This window comes from Crinia signifera, chromosome 2 (genome assembly GCF_055691185.1).
Source record: "Crinia signifera chromosome 2, ASM5569118v1, whole genome shotgun sequence".
Lineage (NCBI taxonomy): Eukaryota > Metazoa > Chordata > Amphibia > Anura > Myobatrachidae > Crinia > Crinia signifera.
This window is the reverse complement of record NC_139218.1, coordinates 6,413,418-6,429,763: the sequence shown is the minus strand read 5'-3', so window position 1 is coordinate 6,429,763 and position 16,346 is coordinate 6,413,418. Positions and strand designations below refer to the sequence as shown.

General features: G+C 54.4%; 1 protein-coding gene across 2 annotated transcripts in view; it reads left to right on the top strand.

Moving 5' to 3' along the window:
* GSK3B (glycogen synthase kinase 3 beta) overlaps window positions 1-15,969 on the top strand; it is a 104,475-nt gene extending 88,506 nt beyond the window's left edge. The window contains exons 7-11 of one of the 2 annotated variants that reach the window (XM_083171499.1): window positions 1,143-1,240; window positions 5,052-5,147; window positions 5,989-6,175; window positions 12,358-12,456; window positions 13,088-15,969. In XM_083171499.1, coding sequence (XP_083027625.1) covers window positions 1,143-1,240; window positions 5,052-5,147; window positions 5,989-6,175; window positions 12,358-12,456; window positions 13,088-13,155 — 548 coding nt within the window. In that variant the 3' untranslated portion in view covers window positions 13,156-15,969. Of the gene's footprint in view, window positions 1-1,142; window positions 1,241-5,051; window positions 5,148-5,970; window positions 6,176-12,357; window positions 12,457-13,087 lie in introns of both variants that reach the window. The other variant, XM_083171498.1, reaches the window with a different exon arrangement.
* The last annotated feature ends 377 nt before the right edge of the window (window positions 15,970-16,346 follow it).

The window sequence follows — 16,346 nt, the reverse complement described above, 5'->3', positions numbered from 1 at the left end:
GTCCTGTATGATGAGCGGGGTGGGGATCGGTAACAGCGCCCCCAACCTGTCAGAGTGAGATTAGTACTCCGCAGGTTGTCCTGTATGATGTGCAGGGTGGGGATCGGTAACAGCGCCCCCATCCTGTCATAGTGTGAGATTAGTGCTCCGCAGGTTGTCCTGTATGATGAGAGGGGTGGGGATCGGTAACAGCGCCCCCATCCTGTCAGAGTGAGATTAGTACTCCGCAGGTTGTCCTGTATGATGAGCGGGGTGGAGATCGGTAACAGCGCCCCCATCCTGTCAGAGAGTGAGATTAGTGCTCCGCAGGTTGTCCTGTATGATGAGCGGGGTGGAGATCGGTAACAGCGCCCCCATCCTGTCAGAGAGTGAGATTAGTGCTCCGCAGGTTGTCCTGTATGATGAGAGGGGTGGGGATCGGTAACAGCGCCCTCATCCTGTCAGAGAGTGAGATTAGTGCTCCGCAGGTTGTCCTGTATGATGAGCGGGGTGGAGATCGGTAACAGCGCCCCCATCCTATCAGAGAGTGAGATTAGTGCTCCGCAGGTTGTCCTGTATGATGAGAGGGGTGGGGGATCAGTAACCGGAGCCGCGGCACAGCGCCCCCATCCTGTCAGAGAGTGAGATTAGTACTCCGCAGGTTGTCCTGTATGATGAGAGGGGTGGGGATCAGTAACCGGAGCCGCGGCACAGCGCCCCCATCCTCTCAGCTTAGTGCTCCGCTCAGCAGTGCTGTGTAAATGAGCTAATGGCCCTTACATCTTTATTGCTGCACTTTAATGGTGGCCAAACATCTGTCCCTAGATGACTTTCCATTACCCTCCGCCTAATGAGCGCTGCCCGGGACTGCTGACTGCAAACAATGCATCTCATCGTTCATCTGCTGAGTCACCAGCGCTTGTTGGGGAGAGTGCGTGGGGGAGGGGGAGTTACCTGCGCTGAGTGCCCGGCCTGTGTACGCTTACCTTGTGTGTACTACATTTCCCCCCTTACCTGGAAGCAGTGCGGGGTGCCCATGGCACCAGCCTTGTATTGGGGGTGACAGATGTGGGCGCAGACAGGGTAGTAAGTGAGCCCCCCATGCCTCCTGTCTCGTTGCATGTGTGTTACTGATTCCTCCCATCCCCCCTTTGTTCCATCAGATGTGTGGTCAGCGGGCTGTGTCCTGGCAGAACTCCTCCTGGGCCAGCCCATATTTCCCGGGGACAGCGGCGTGGACCAGCTGGTGGAGATTATAAAGGTGAGTGCGGCAGATGTATGGGCACCGCCAGCCTGTATGCATCAGTTATACAACGTTACACACAGTATTTTGGTCACGTGTGCAGGAGCCGCTGACGTGTAAAATAAGACACACGACACATGGCTTAGCGTGTGTTTGCTATGTGCGCCTGTCCTGCACGTGTCTCTGTGTGTGCACTAGGGCATATGGGGCTCTGTAGGCAGTAGGGAGTCAGTGTAGGGATCTGCAGAGTGCTGACATAGATCTGTCTCACAGGGGGGACTGGGGGAGCGGCAGAAAGTGGCCGGTCTGTGTAGTGACAGCACCACCTCCTCACCCAGTAAGTGGACGGTCTGTGTAGTGACACCACCACCTCCTCTGTCCAGTAAGTGACCGGTCTGTACAGTGACACCACCACCTCCGCTCCCCAGTAAGCTGCCGGTCTGTGTAGTGACACCACCACCACCTCTTCCCAGTAAGTGGACGGTCTGTGTAGTGACAGCACCACCACCTCTCCCCAGTAAGTGGACGGTCTGTGTAGTGACAGCACCACCACCTCTCCCCAGTAAGTGACCGGTCTGTGTAGTGACAGCACCACCACCTCTCCCCAGTAAGTGACCGGTCTGTACAGTGACAGCACCACCACTTCTCCCCAGTAAGCGTCTGGTCTGTGTAGTGACAGCACCACTACCTCTCACCAGTAAGTGGCCAGTCTGTGTAGTGACACCACCACTACCTCTCACCAGTAAGTGGCCGGTCTGTGTAGTGACAGCACCACTACCTCTCACCAGTAAGTGGACGGTCTGTGTAGTGACAGCACCACCACCTCTCACCAGTAAGTGACCGGTCTGTGTAGTGACAGCACCACTACCTCTCACCAGTAAGTGGACGGTCTGTGTAGTGACAGCACCACCACCTCTCCCCAGTAAGTGGACGGTCTGTGTAGTGACAGCACCACCACCTCTCCCCAGTAAGTGACCGGTCTGTGTAGTGACAGCACCACCACCTCTCCCCAGTAAGTGACCGGTCTGTACAGTGACAGCACCACCACTTCTCCCCAGTAAGCGTCTGGTCTGTGTAGTGACAGCACCACTACCTCTCACCAGTAAGTGGACGGTCTGTGCTGTGACCCAGTTCTATCTCTCTGTAGCGGTGCCTCAAAATTCATGTGGAATTAACCTGTCAGGAAAATTAATTGATAATCCCCTTTTATTATGATTCTGAACTCTAGTGAATATGTATGTATGTGTACTGTATGTATATGTGTGTGTACTGTATGTATGTGTTCTCTATGTATATGTGTTCTGTATGTATATGTGTGTTCTGTATGTGTGTGTGTGTGTTCTGTATGTGTGTGTGTGTGTTCTGTGTGTGTGTTCTGTGTGTGTGTGTGTTCTGTGTGTGTTCTGTATGTGTGTTCTGTATGTGTGTGTGTTCTGTATGTATATGTGTGTGTGTGTTCTGTATGTATATGTGTGTGTGTGTTCTGTATGTATATGTGTGTGTGTGTTCTGTATGTATATGTGTGTGTGTGTACTGTATGTATGTGTTCTGTATGTATATGTGTGTGTGTCTTCTGTATATAAGTATGTATGTCTTCTGTATGTAAGTATGTATGTGTGTGTTCTGTATGTATATGTGTACTGTATGTATATGTGTGTGTACTGTATGTATGTATATGTATGTGTTCTCTATGTATAGGTGTACTGTATGTATGTGTTTTGTATGTACTGTATGAATGGGTGTATGTACTGTGTGTATGTGTTTTGTATGTATGTGTACTGTATGTATGTATGTACTGTGTGTGTGTATGTGTACTGTATGTATGTACTGTGTGTATGTGTACTGTATGTATGTATGTACAGTATAATGGCAGGGCAGCCGAGAGGAATGCCGGACCCCGGTAAAAAATGTGGGCGTGGCCTAAGTGTGGGGGGTGTGGGCACCTCCCACACTTAGGCCACGCCCCCAAAATGTTTAGAGGAGGGTGAAAGAAAACTCTAAAAACTGTAATCTCAGCAGCAGCAGACACCTACACACCTGCGGGGCCCCTCCAGCAAGCCTGGGCCCAGGCAATTAGTACCCGCTCCCCCCCCCCTCTCGGCTGCCCTGTATAATGGCAGACTAGATGGGCCACATCCTAAGTTTGCAGTTGCTGGATTCCCCACATGGGCTGTGGAGAGCACAGTATACTAACTTTGGCTCCAGCCTTGTTGCTGCCCCCTAGTGTCCAGATGGGAGATGGCGCACAGTCACTGATGACATTGCAGTTTATGGATTTAGAAGGAGAGGTCATTATTGGCGAGTGCTGCTTCTGGCCGCCATTAGGTGAAAGGTCATTTTATTATTAGGTGGATATTACAGCCGGGGATAGAGGCTCTCCTTGTGTCTGACAGGTCAGGAGCTGCATTCTGACTGAGCTCTGAGACATAAGGTGGTATAAGGTGAGCACCGATTCACTGTAGTCTTGTCTTGTATCCTGATGAAATTTGCGTTCCGCAAATGAAACGTTGATAAACGCTATTACCGTCTCTGTTTGTTTATTGGCCTGAGTGATTGGCCTGAGTGACACCTACAAGTGGTAATATATATATATATATATATATATATATATATATATATATATATATATATATATATATATATATATATATATATATATATATATATATATATATATATATATCTATATCTATATATCATATACTGTCACTACTTCAGTATCTATATAGGCAGTAATGAAAATACATATGCGTGTTGCTATGGGTTACAGCGGTCCTACAGAGCTGCTGGTGGAACAGCTTTAATAAAAGTATAATAATTTGATGTTAGTTTTGGTGCTTACTGTGTATATAATTGGGACGTGACTGATGTATATTACAGGTAAGTGAGAAGCGGCTGCTTAGTGTAGGGCGGCACTGTTGGTGCAGTGGTTAGCATCACAGCACTGCGGTCGTGGGTTCAATCCCCACCATGGCCGAGTGCCGTTTGTATATTCTCCCCGTGCCTGCGTGGGTTTCCTCTGGGTACTCATCTCCTCCCACTGCTTAGTGTAGGGCGGCACTGTTGGTGCAGTGGTTAGCATCACAGCACTGCAGTCGTGGGTTCAATCCCCACCATGGCCGAGTGCCGTTTGTATATTCTCCCCGTGCCTGCGTGGGTTTCCTCTGGGTACTCATCTCCTCCCACTGCTTAGTGTAGGGCGGCACTGTTGGTGCAGTGGTTAGCATCACAGCACTGCAGTCGTGGGTTCAATCCCCACCATGGCCGAGTGCCGTTTGTATATTCTCCCCGTGCCTGTGTGGGTTTCCTCTGGGTACTCTCATCTCCTCCCGCTGCTTAGTGTAGGGGCGGCACTGTTGGTGCAGTGGTTAGCATCACAGCACTGTGGTCGTGGGTTCAATCCCCACCATGGCCGAGTGCAGTTTGTATATTCTCCCCGTGCCTGCGTAGGTTTCCTCTGGGTACTCTCATCTCCTCCCACACTGCAAGGTTCCGTGGCCTCCGCAGCATGGCTCTCTCCCTAACCATCATTCTATAGTGTGACTGATTTAGACTCACTGACCGTTTGTGCCTGGTCCTGTTCATTGTCACATGTAAAGGGGCTGACACAGCATGGATTGTCCAGCAGGTGGCACTCTTGGTGCAGGATCTGCTCTGTACCCAGACGTGGTCCTCTATGCTGAGGACGGTGCCCGGTACAGCGGCTCCTGCACAGCTGAATGTGTTGGAGAATCCTATTGGTCCTATAGAGGTTCCAGTACCGTCCCTGCTTCCAGTGTTGTGCTGCTGCTATTGGATGTATAATGTAACCTGCTTCTGCCTCTTGCAGGTCCTGGGCACCCCTACACGGGAGCAGATCCGAGAAATGAACCCCAACTACACAGAGTTCAAGTTTCCCCAGATAAAGGCGCACCCCTGGACTAAGGTGAGCCTGCAGTATGTGTTCTACCTCACCTCGCATGTCCCTCTCAATTACCTGCCTGTATGAGTGGGGTGTGACTCCCCTTCCCCTGGTATGGGGTGGGAGTGGACTCTCCTGCCCCTGGTGTGTGTGTGTGTGTATGGGGTCAGACTCTCCTTCCCCCGGTGTGTGTGTGTATATGGGGTGGAACTCTCCTACCCCCGGTGTGTGTGGGGTGGGACTCTCCTGCCCCCGGTGTGTGTGTGTATGGGGTGGGACTCTCCTGCCCCCGGTGTATGGGGTGGGACTCTCCTGCCCTCGGTGTGTGTATGGGGTGGGACTCTCCTGCCCCCGGTGTGTGTATGGGGTGGGACTCTCCTGCCCCCGGTGTGTGTGTGTGGGGTGGGACTCTCCTGCCCCCGGTGTATGGGGTGGGACTCTCCTGCCCTCGGTGTGTGTATGGGGTGGGACTCTCCTGCCCTCGGTGTGTGTGTGGGGTGGGACTCTCCCGCCCTCGGTGTGTGTGTGGGGTGGGACTCTCCCGCCCTCGGTGTGTGTGTGTGGGGTGGGACTCTCCTGCCCCCGGTGTGTGGGGTGGGACTCTCCCGCCCCCGGTGTGTGTGTGGGGGGCGGGACTCTGATGTACCTGCAGCATCACCCTGTGATGTGTGGATCTGGTGCTAGGCCGCCATGCCGCTGTCTGTCCCATACAGGTGATCCATAGAGATATTAGACCTTGTACCATGCACGCATGCCTTGCTCACGGCTCATCCATCTCATCCACTCCATAACGAGGCCCTAACGAGCCGCACACTCAGCCAGATCTATTTTTTTTTTTCCTTTAAAGGGTTATGTCTTTTTGCAGGTTTTCCGAGCTCGGACCCCGCCGGAGGCCATCGCACTGTGCAGCCGGCTGCTGGAGTACACCCCCACCGCCCGCCTCACCCCCCTGGACGCCTGCGCCCACTCCTTCTTCGATGAGCTGCGAGACCCCAATCCCAAGCTTCCCAACGGCCGGGAATTTCCTGCACTGTTTAACTTTACCACTCAAGGTACCTACCTGCAGCCTGGGGCGGGGGGACCCCTGATACATGTGCTGAGAGGCCGCTGTGCGACGTTCTGCCGAACCCCTGATACATGTGCTGAGAGGCCGCTGTGCGACGTTCTGCCGAACCCCTGATACATGTGCTGAGAGGCCGCTGTGCGACGTTCTGCCGAACCCCTGATACATGTGCTGAGAGGCCGCTGTGCGACGTTCTGCCGAACCCCTGATACATGTGCTGAGAGGCCGCTGTGCGACGTTCTGCCGAACCCCTGATACATGTGCTGAGAGGCCGCTGTGCGACGTTCTGCCGAACCCCTGATACATGTGCTGAGAGGCCGCTGTGCGACGTTCTGCCGAACCCCTGATACATGTGCTGAGAGGCCGCTGTGCTACGTTCTGCCGAACCCCTGATACATGTGCTGAGAGGCCGCTGTGCGACGTTCTGCCGAACCCCTGATACATGTGCTGAGAGACCACTGTGCGACGTCCACTGTGCGACGTTCTGCCGAACCCCTGATACATGTGCTGAGAGGCCGCTGTGCTACGTTCTGCCGAACCCCTGATACATGTGCTGAGAGGCCGCTGTGCGACGTTCTGCCGAACCCCTGATACATGTGCTGAGAGGCCGCTGTGCGATGTTCTGCCGAACCCCTGATACATGTGCTGAGAGACCGCTGTGCGATGTTCTGCCGAACCCCTGATACATGTGCTGAGAGGCCGCTGTGCGACGTTCTGCCGAACCCCTGATACATGTGCTGAGAGGCCGCTGTGCGACGTTCTGCCGAACCCCTGATACATGTGCTGAGAGGCCGCTGTGCGACGTTCTGCCGAACCCCTGATACATGTGCTGAGAGGCCGCTGTGCGACGTTCTGCCGAACCCCTGATACATGTGCTGAGAGGCCGCTGTGCGACGTTCTGCCGAACCCCTGATACATGTGCTGAGAGGCCGCTGTGCGACGTTCTGCCGAACCCCTGATACATGTGCTGAGAGGCCGCTGTGCGACGTTCTGCCGAACCCCTGATACATGTGCTGAGAGGCCGCTGTGCGACGTTCTGCCGAACCCCTGATACATGTGCTGAGAGGCCGCTGTGCGACGTTCTGCCGAACCCCTGATACATGTGCTGAGAGGCCGCTGTGCGACCTTCTGCCGAACCCCTGATACATGTGCTGAGAGGCCGCTGTGCTACGTTCTGCCGAACCCCTGATACATGTGCTGAGAGGCCGCTGTGCGACGTTCTGCCGAACCCCTGATACATGTGCTGAGAGGCCGCTGTGCGACGTTCTGCCGAACCCCTGATACATGTGCTGAGAGGCCGCTGTGCGACGTTCTGCCGAACCCCTGATACATGTGCTGAGAGGCCGCTGTGCGACGTTCTGCCGAACCCCTGATACATGTGCTGAGAGGCCGCTGTGCGACGTTCTGCCGAACCCCTGATACATGTGCTGAGAGGCCGCTGTGCGACGTTCTGCCGAACCCCTGATACATGTGCTGAGAGGCCGCTGTGCGACGTTCTGCCGAACCCCTGATACATGTGCTGAGAGGCCGCTGTGCGACGTTCTGCCGAACCCCTGATACATGTGCTGAGAGGCCGCTGTGCGACGTTCTGCCGAACCCCTGATACATGTGCTGAGAGGCCGCTGTGCGACGTTCTGCCGAACCCCTGATACATGTGCTGAGAGGCCGCTGTGCGACGTTCTGCCGAACCCCTGATACATGTGCTGAGAGGCCGCTGTGCGACGTTCTGCCGAACCCCTGATACATGTGCTGAGAGGCCGCTGTGCGACGTTCTGCCCAACCCCTGATACATGTGCTGAGAGGCCGCTGTGCGACGTTCTGCCCAACCCCTGATACATGTGCTGAGAGGCCGCTGTGCGACGTTCTGCCGAACCCCTGATACATGTGCTGAGAGGCCGCTGTGCGACGTTCTGCCGAACCCCTGATACATGTGCTGAGAGGCCGCTGTGCGACGTTCTGCCGAACCCCTGATACATGTGCTGAGAGGCCGCTGTGCGACGTTCTGCCGAACCCCTGATACATGTGCTGAGAGGCCGCTGTGCGACGTTCTGCCGAACCCCTGATACATGTGCTGAGAGGCCGCTGTGCGACGTTCTGCCCAACCCCTGATACATGTGCTGAGAGGCCGCTGTGCGACGTTCTGCCCAACCCCTGATACATGTGCTGAGAGGCCGCTGTGCGACGTTCTGCCGAACCCCTGATACATGTGCTGAGAGGCCGCTGTGCGACGTTCTGCCGAACCCCTGATACATGTGCTGAGAGGCCGCTGTGCGACGTTCTGCCGAACCCCTGATACATGTGCTGAGAGGCCGCTGTGCGACGTTCTGCCGAACCCCTGATACATGTGCTGAGAGGCCGCTGTGCGACGTTCTGCCGAACCCCTGATACATGTGCTGAGAGGCCGCTGTGCGACGTTCTGCCGAACCCCTGATACATGTGCTGAGAGGCCGCTGTGCGACGTTCTGCCGAACCCCTGATACATGTGCTGAGAGGCCGCTGTGCGACGTTCTGCCGAACCCCTGATACATGTGCTGAGAGGCCGCTGTGCGACGTTCTGCCGAACCCCTGATACATGTGCTGAGAGGCCGCTGTGCGACGTTCTGCCGAACCCCTGATACATGTGCTGAGAGGCCGCTGTGCTACGTTCTGCCGAACCCCTGATACATGTGCTGAGAGGCCGCTGTGCGACGTTCTGCCGAACCCCTGATGCATATGCTGAGAGGCCGCTGTGCGACGTTCTGCCGAACCCCTGATACATGTGCTGAGAGACCACTGTGCGACGTCCACTGTGCGACGTTCTGCCGAACCCCTGATACATGTGCTGAGAGGCCGCTGTGCTACGTTCTGCCGAACCCCTGATACATGTGCTGAGAGGCCGCTGTGCGACGTTCTGCCGAACCCCTGATACATGTGCTGAGAGGCCGCTGTGCGATGTTCTGCCGAACCCCTGATACATGTGCTGAGAGACCGCTGTGCGATGTTCTGCCGAACCCCTGATACATGTGCTGAGAGGCCGCTGTGCGATGTTCTGCCGAACCCCTGATACATGTGCTGAGAGGCCGCTGTGCGACGTTCTGCCGAACCCCTGATACATGTGCTGAGAGGCCGCTGTGCGACGTTCTGCCGAACCCCTGATACATGTGCTGAGAGGCCGCTGTGCGACGTTCTGCCGAACCCCTGATACATGTGCTGAGAGGCCGCTGTGCGACGTTCTGCCGAACCCCTGATACATGTGCTGAGAGGCCGCTGTGCGACGTTCTGCCGAACCCCTGATACATGTGCTGAGAGGCCGCTGTGCGACGTTCTGCCGAACCCCTGATACATGTGCTGAGAGGCCGCTGTGCGACGTTCTGCCGAACCCCTGATACATGTGCTGAGAGGCCGCTGTGCGACGTTCTGCCGAACCCCTGATACATGTGCTGAGAGGCCGCTGTGCGACGTTCTGCCGAACCCCTGATACATGTGCTGAGAGGCCGCTGTGCGACCTTCTGCCGAACCCCTGATACATGTGCTGAGAGGCCGCTGTGCTACGTTCTGCCGAACCCCTGATACATGTGCTGAGAGGCCGCTGTGCGACGTTCTGCCGAACCCCTGATACATGTGCTGAGAGGCCGCTGTGCGACGTTCTGCCGAACCCCTGATACATGTGCTGAGAGGCCGCTGTGCGACGTTCTGCCGAACCCCTGATACATGTGCTGAGAGGCCGCTGTGCGACGTTCTGCCGAACCCCTGATACATGTGCTGAGAGGCCGCTGTGCGACGTTCTGCCGAACCCCTGATACATGTGCTGAGAGGCCGCTGTGCGACGTTCTGCCGTACCCCTGATACATGTGCTGAGAGGCCGCTGTGCGACGTTCTGCCGAACCCCTGATACATGTGCTGAGAGGCCGCTGTGCGACGTTCTGCCGAACCCCTGATACATGTGCTGAGAGGCCGCTGTGCGACGTTCTGCCGAACCCCTGATACATGTGCTGAGAGGCCGCTGTGCGACGTTCTGCCGAACCCCTGATACATGTGCTGAGAGGCCGCTGTGCGACGTTCTGCCGAACCCCTGATACATGTGCTGAGAGGCCGCTGTGCGACGTTCTGCCGAACCCCTGATACATGTGCTGAGAGGCCGCTGTGCGACGTTCTGCCCAACCCCTGATACATGTGCTGAGAGGCCGCTGTGCGACGTTCTGCCCAACCCCTGATACATGTGCTGAGAGGCCGCTGTGCGACGTTCTGCCGAACCCCTGATACATGTGCTGAGAGGCCGCTGTGCGACGTTCTGCCGAACCCCTGATACATGTGCTGAGAGGCCGCTGTGCGACGTTCTGCCGAACCCCTGATACATGTGCTGAGAGGCCGCTGTGCGACGTTCTGCCGAACCCCTGATACATGTGCTGAGAGGCCGCTGTGCGACGTTCTGCCCAACCCCTGATACATGTGCTGAGAGGCCGCTGTGCGACGTTCTGCCCAACCCCTGATACATGTGCTGAGAGGCCGCTGTGCGACGTTCTGCCGAACCCCTGATACATGTGCTGAGAGGCCGCTGTGCGACGTTCTGCCGAACCCCTGATACATGTGCTGAGAGGCCGCTGTGCGACGTTCTGCCGAACCCCTGATACATGTGCTGAGAGGCCGCTGTGCGACGTTCTGCCGAACCCCTGATACATGTGCTGAGAGGCCGCTGTGCGACGTTCTGCCGAACCCCTGATACATGTGCTGAGAGGCCGCTGTGCGACGTTCTGCCCAACCCCTGATACATGTGCTGAGAGGCCGCTGTGCGACGTTCTGCCCAACCCCTGATACATGTGCTGAGAGGCCGCTGTGCGACGTTCTGCCGAACCCCTGATACATGTGCTGAGAGGCCGCTGTGCGACGTTCTGCCGAACCCCTGATACATGTGCTGAGAGGCCGCTGTGCGACGTTCTGCCGAACCCCTGATACATGTGCTGAGAGGCCGCTGTGCGACGTTCTGCCGAACCCCTGATACATGTGCTGAGAGGCCGCTGTGCGACGTTCTGCCGAACCCCTGATACATGTGCTGAGAGGCCGCTGTGCGACGTTCTGCCGAACCCCTGATACATGTGCTGAGAGGCCGCTGTGCGACGTTCTGCCGAACCCCTGATACATGTGCTGAGAGGCCGCTGTGCGACGTTCTGCCGAACCCCTGATACATGTGCTGAGAGGCCGCTGTGCGACGTTCTGCCGAACCCCTGATACATGTGCTGAGGCCGCTGTGCGACGTTCTGCCGAACCCCTGATACATGTGCTGAGAGGCCGCTGTGCGACGTTCTGCCGAACCCCTGATACATGTGCTGAGAGGCCGCTGTGCGACGTTCTGCCGAACCCCTGATACATGTGCTGAGAGGCCGCTGTGCGACGTTCTGCCGAACCCCTGATACATGTGCTGAGAGGCCGCTGTGCGACCTTCTGCCGAACCCTTGATACATGTGCTGAGAGGCCGCTGTGCGACGTTCTGCCGAACCCCTGATACATGTGCTGAGAGGCCGCTGTGCGACCTTCTGCCGAACCCCTGATACATGTGCTGAGAGGCCGCTGTGCGACGTTCTGCCGAACCCCTGATACATGTGCTGAGAGGCCGCTGTGCGACGTTCTGCCGAACCCCTGATACATGTGCTGAGAGGCCGCTGTGCGACGTTCTGCCGAACCCCTGATACATGTGCTGAGAGGCCGCTGTGCGACGTTCTGCCGAACCCCTGATACATGTGCTGAGAGGCCGCTGTGCGACGTTCTGCCGAACCCCTGATACATGTGCTGAGAGGCCGCTGTGCGACGTTCTGCCGAACCCCTGATACATGTGCTGAGAGGCCGCTGTGCGACGTTCTGCCGAACCCCTGATACATGTGCTGAGAGGCCGCTGTGCGACGTTCTGCCGAACCCCTGATACATGTGCTGAGAGGCCGCTGTGCTGCCATCCCGTCCCGGCGGTCACTGGCCACATGCGGCATTTGTACAGGCCTGCGCTGGCCATTATTACAGGGTGACGCTGACGCACAGACCCCTGACTACACCACAATGGTGTCTGCCGCTGGTCGCCCATCACATAGAGACCCCTCTGCCCGCTGCAGTCAGATCGTGGTGTCATCTTGCATGTACATGTGGAGCAGGGCTTAGTGTCTCATTGTTTCTCTCTGACCCACCACTGCCGCTCTTCATCCACAGAACTGTCAAGCAATCCCTCCTTATCGTCCATTCTGATCCCAGCCCACGCCCGCAACCAGGCCTCTGTGTCTACGCCCACGAACGCACCGGCCACGTCAGGTAAGGAATCTAGCGCGCGGGGGGGGGTGGGGGGTGGTGGTGGTGTATGGGCAGACGTGGTCACTCTCACCGGGTAACTTCCTGATATATGGGAAATTATTTATACTGTTCTGTACTTAGCCGGAACACTCTGCGGACAATGGAGATGGCGATTTATCAAAACTACAGCGCACAAGACCTCAGCGGGCAGCCTGGCACTATATGGAGTATCTGGAAAATTCAGTAGGGTGTCGGCTCTCCCTGTGTCGGCTGCTCCTGCCGCAAAATACCAGATTTACTTTTCATATCCGGTTCTTGTGTAGTTTCACGGCGCCAGCTACATCCGGGTTGGGTACGCTCGCCAAACTATCTAAAATAAAGTAACTTAACTCCATGCCAACGTGGATAGTTCATACCCCCACTATCCACGTTGGCATGGAGTTGATATTAGATAGCGTGGCGAGCTTAGCGAGCCACCGAGCCCGCAGCGTGTGCGAGCGAAGCGAGCCCCGTAAGGTTACTCACCATGCTGGCGCCGTGAAACTACACAAGTGCCTCATATCCACCTACAGCACCTGTGCTACGTACCAAACTACATGCAGCCGCCCCAAAAGTCTCTCGCCCTTCTAACGCGCCGTCTTTATCATTTCAGATTCCAACTCCGGGGACCGCGGGCCGACCAACAACGCAGCCTCAGCATCAGCCTCCAACTCCTCCTGAAGCATCCTCAGCGCATGTTCCTCGCACGAGCGACACGGAAACGGGCAAAGTAACAAGAGGGTGGGGAATGAGAGAGGGGGTAGCACACACCCTGACCCTGGACTCTTCCACAGAACACTGGCCACATCTATCAAGGAATGAGATATATATATATATATATATATATATATATATATATATATATATATATATATATATATATATATATATATATATATATATATATATATATATATATATATATAATATTTGTAAAGGAAATACCATCCTCTGTTGATTTTAGTGGTTCAGTTTTTTATTATAATTATTATTATTATTTAACCTTGTAAAATATCTATAAATACAGGTTTTTGTTTTATTTTTTATTTCATTTCTGAATCTCACTCCGTAGGAGTTTCCCGGGCGAGAGGGGAGAGCGCCGCGTCTCTCCCGGTTTCCCAGGGGGGGGGGCGGCGCCGGTCACCTCCATCCTGGCACTTTGCCCTCTCAGACCCCAGTCTGCGCCATAGTCACCAGGGCCAGCGAGAGTCGGGGCTGGTTTCCCATCGTTACGCCGGATTGAATCTCGGAGTGCCTTATTGTTTGTGACCCGTACAGGCGGTTCTGTTCCACCACCTCATGTAACGCTGTCTCAGCTTCTATGTGTGTCTGTGAGTGTCGCGTTCCTCTGCGGGGGGGAAGGATGGGGTCCGTGTACAATGAGGTCCATTCGCTGGTCTGGCTAAGCCCCCCCAAAGCTGTATGATGCATCTGCACCAGCATGACAGCCATATATAGCGGTAACCTGCCTGCCCATTAACCCTTTCACTGCAGCCAGGATATACCGCACCCCCCTACCTTCCAGGGTCCCCGTATACAGGTATCTGTGCCAAACTATTGCACGCCTCCATTGTCTGAGCTAGTGTACGCCTAATCTTCCATGGCTGGCGCAAAGGTGGCTCTCTGGGCGCGCTTCTTGGGGGGGGGGGGGGAAATAAGACTTTTACTGTGCTAAATTGAGATGTACGTTGTAGGTGGAGACCCCAAACTGTGACCTGGTGGTGTGTAGCGTCATTCTCATACCTCTCCGGGACTAGCTCATACTGAGTACTACCCGATGGTGGGGGTCGTTGTCCTGCCGCTGGCCGCATCACTCTCCCCTGCAGTCTGAGTGCGCCTCTTTCATCTTGTGTGCGCTGTATTTGGTAACACACGTGTTCAGATTACATGGCTGCCGTCGTCTCGCGTCCCTGCAGTAACCAGCACCCACTGTACATTTACTATATAAGTGTAGTACCTGGCGCTTCACAGAGTGACCGCGGACATTTTAGTGGTTTTACCCTACAGCCTGACCACTCTCTCGGATGTAGTCACTGAGCCATGAGGTATATAGTGCCTCCATTGAATTGATTCCTCCCCTAATCTGCCCGGCTTCATAACCTGCAACAGAACAGACTGCGTTGTATAAGCCACCGAGGGTCTTCTCTCTGGGGGATGTTCTGTATGTTGGCAGGTACATGGGACACGTTGTGGGGTCCCTGCACCAATCGCTATTTACTGCCTAACCTCTACAATGTATCAAGCGGCACCTGGTGTGTTATTGCGGCGTTGTGCACATCACCTGGGGTGAAGTATTATGGTCACACCGCCTTGTGTCCCTATCTGCAGATAAACGCTCAATTAATATCCTACTTGTATCCTCTTGTGCGTCTTCCCATTAACGGGAACGGTAATCCAGCGTAGATAGGGACACAATGTATCCAGCATCTCCTGCGTTCTGTCACCAAGCACTGAGTCGTGCTCCTGTGTTGTAACGTTACACTGTTTCCACTCCACCTGCGTATTCCGTACCACCCTGGTTTCTGTGGCCGCAGATTAGTAACCGCAAGAGGTGTCTGCCGTGTATTACGATCATTCCCCATAAATCCACCTAGAAGTTTTCCCCATGTCTGCTGTGAAAGGGTTAAGCGGCCACAGGTGCGTAACCTCAAACCTCACAGGTGCCCCCAAGGTCACCCCATGCAGCATAACCCGGTTGTACAGAGAGCACGGACATATTGCGCGTCCCGGCCGCTGCCCCAGATTAAGCACAGTTGCATGCGATACACTAATTTGCATATTACGGAAGCGCACAGTTCTCCAGGATGGCTGGGTGTAAGTTACTATTGGGGGCGGGGCGCTGGGAGAATCCGCTGCGATTCACCAGGGCGGAGGCGGCAGGTTCCAGACCGTTTTTGTCCGCAAATTTTGGAGCAAAAAAAAAAACAAAAAACTGCAATAATGGTTTTTATTTGATTTTTTTTTTTTTAAGTCTTACATGACGTGGGTTGGAAAAGGGACGTGAACGGCAATGTGCTTCAGAATGTAGCCTACAGCTGTGATTTTCCTCTTTATAGAATTATATATACATATATATATATTTTATTTTATGTTTTTGTTATTTTTCTTGCTTTGCCTGTAATATCGCTGCACCGTGTGTTACTGATGGGCTGACGTGGCGACGCATCGGAGCTTCTCCATCAGACTTATGTGTATAAATACCAGAGCGACAACATCCTGCATTCACGTTCAACAAACAATGCGTAGAACATGATTACTACTTGAATGCCTTTGTGACTGAACATTTGTATTTTATTTCGACCTGCGCGGCCTCTGAGAACCCCCCGACATCTTTTTTTATTATTTTATTATGTCTGAAAGTATATTGCCTGTAGCCGCCTCTCCTCCCTACATCCCCCGTTCCTCTTTGTAAATACATTTTGTTCTGTGTGACACAATTCCGGAAACAGTTATAACTGGTATCTGTAATTTGCATTAAATAAAAAAAAAATGTAGGTTTAGTCTGGAAATGAAATTAAAAAAAAAAAATCAAAAATATAAAAACCTTAATATGGAGGCGTGAATTGCGTGTTGGGTGCTTTGTTTCCTGCTGTTAGCGTGTGTGTATGTAGTGTTGCTTGTATGTTGTAGTCTAATCGGTACTGGCTGTGGCAGGGACCACTCTGATTAGTCATGCTGCGGATTGCTGCGGGGTAACGTGTGTACGCTGCAAGCGGCCTGGTTACTGAGTAGCATTTGTCATTAAAGCCCAGCTCCGTAAGCACCTCTGCTGATTAAATCCAGGACTATAGCGGTTAATAGGCATTACATCAATGGCGTGGAGCCTGTCTTCCTACTCCAATGACGTCTTTAAAAAAAAAAAAGCTTATTGT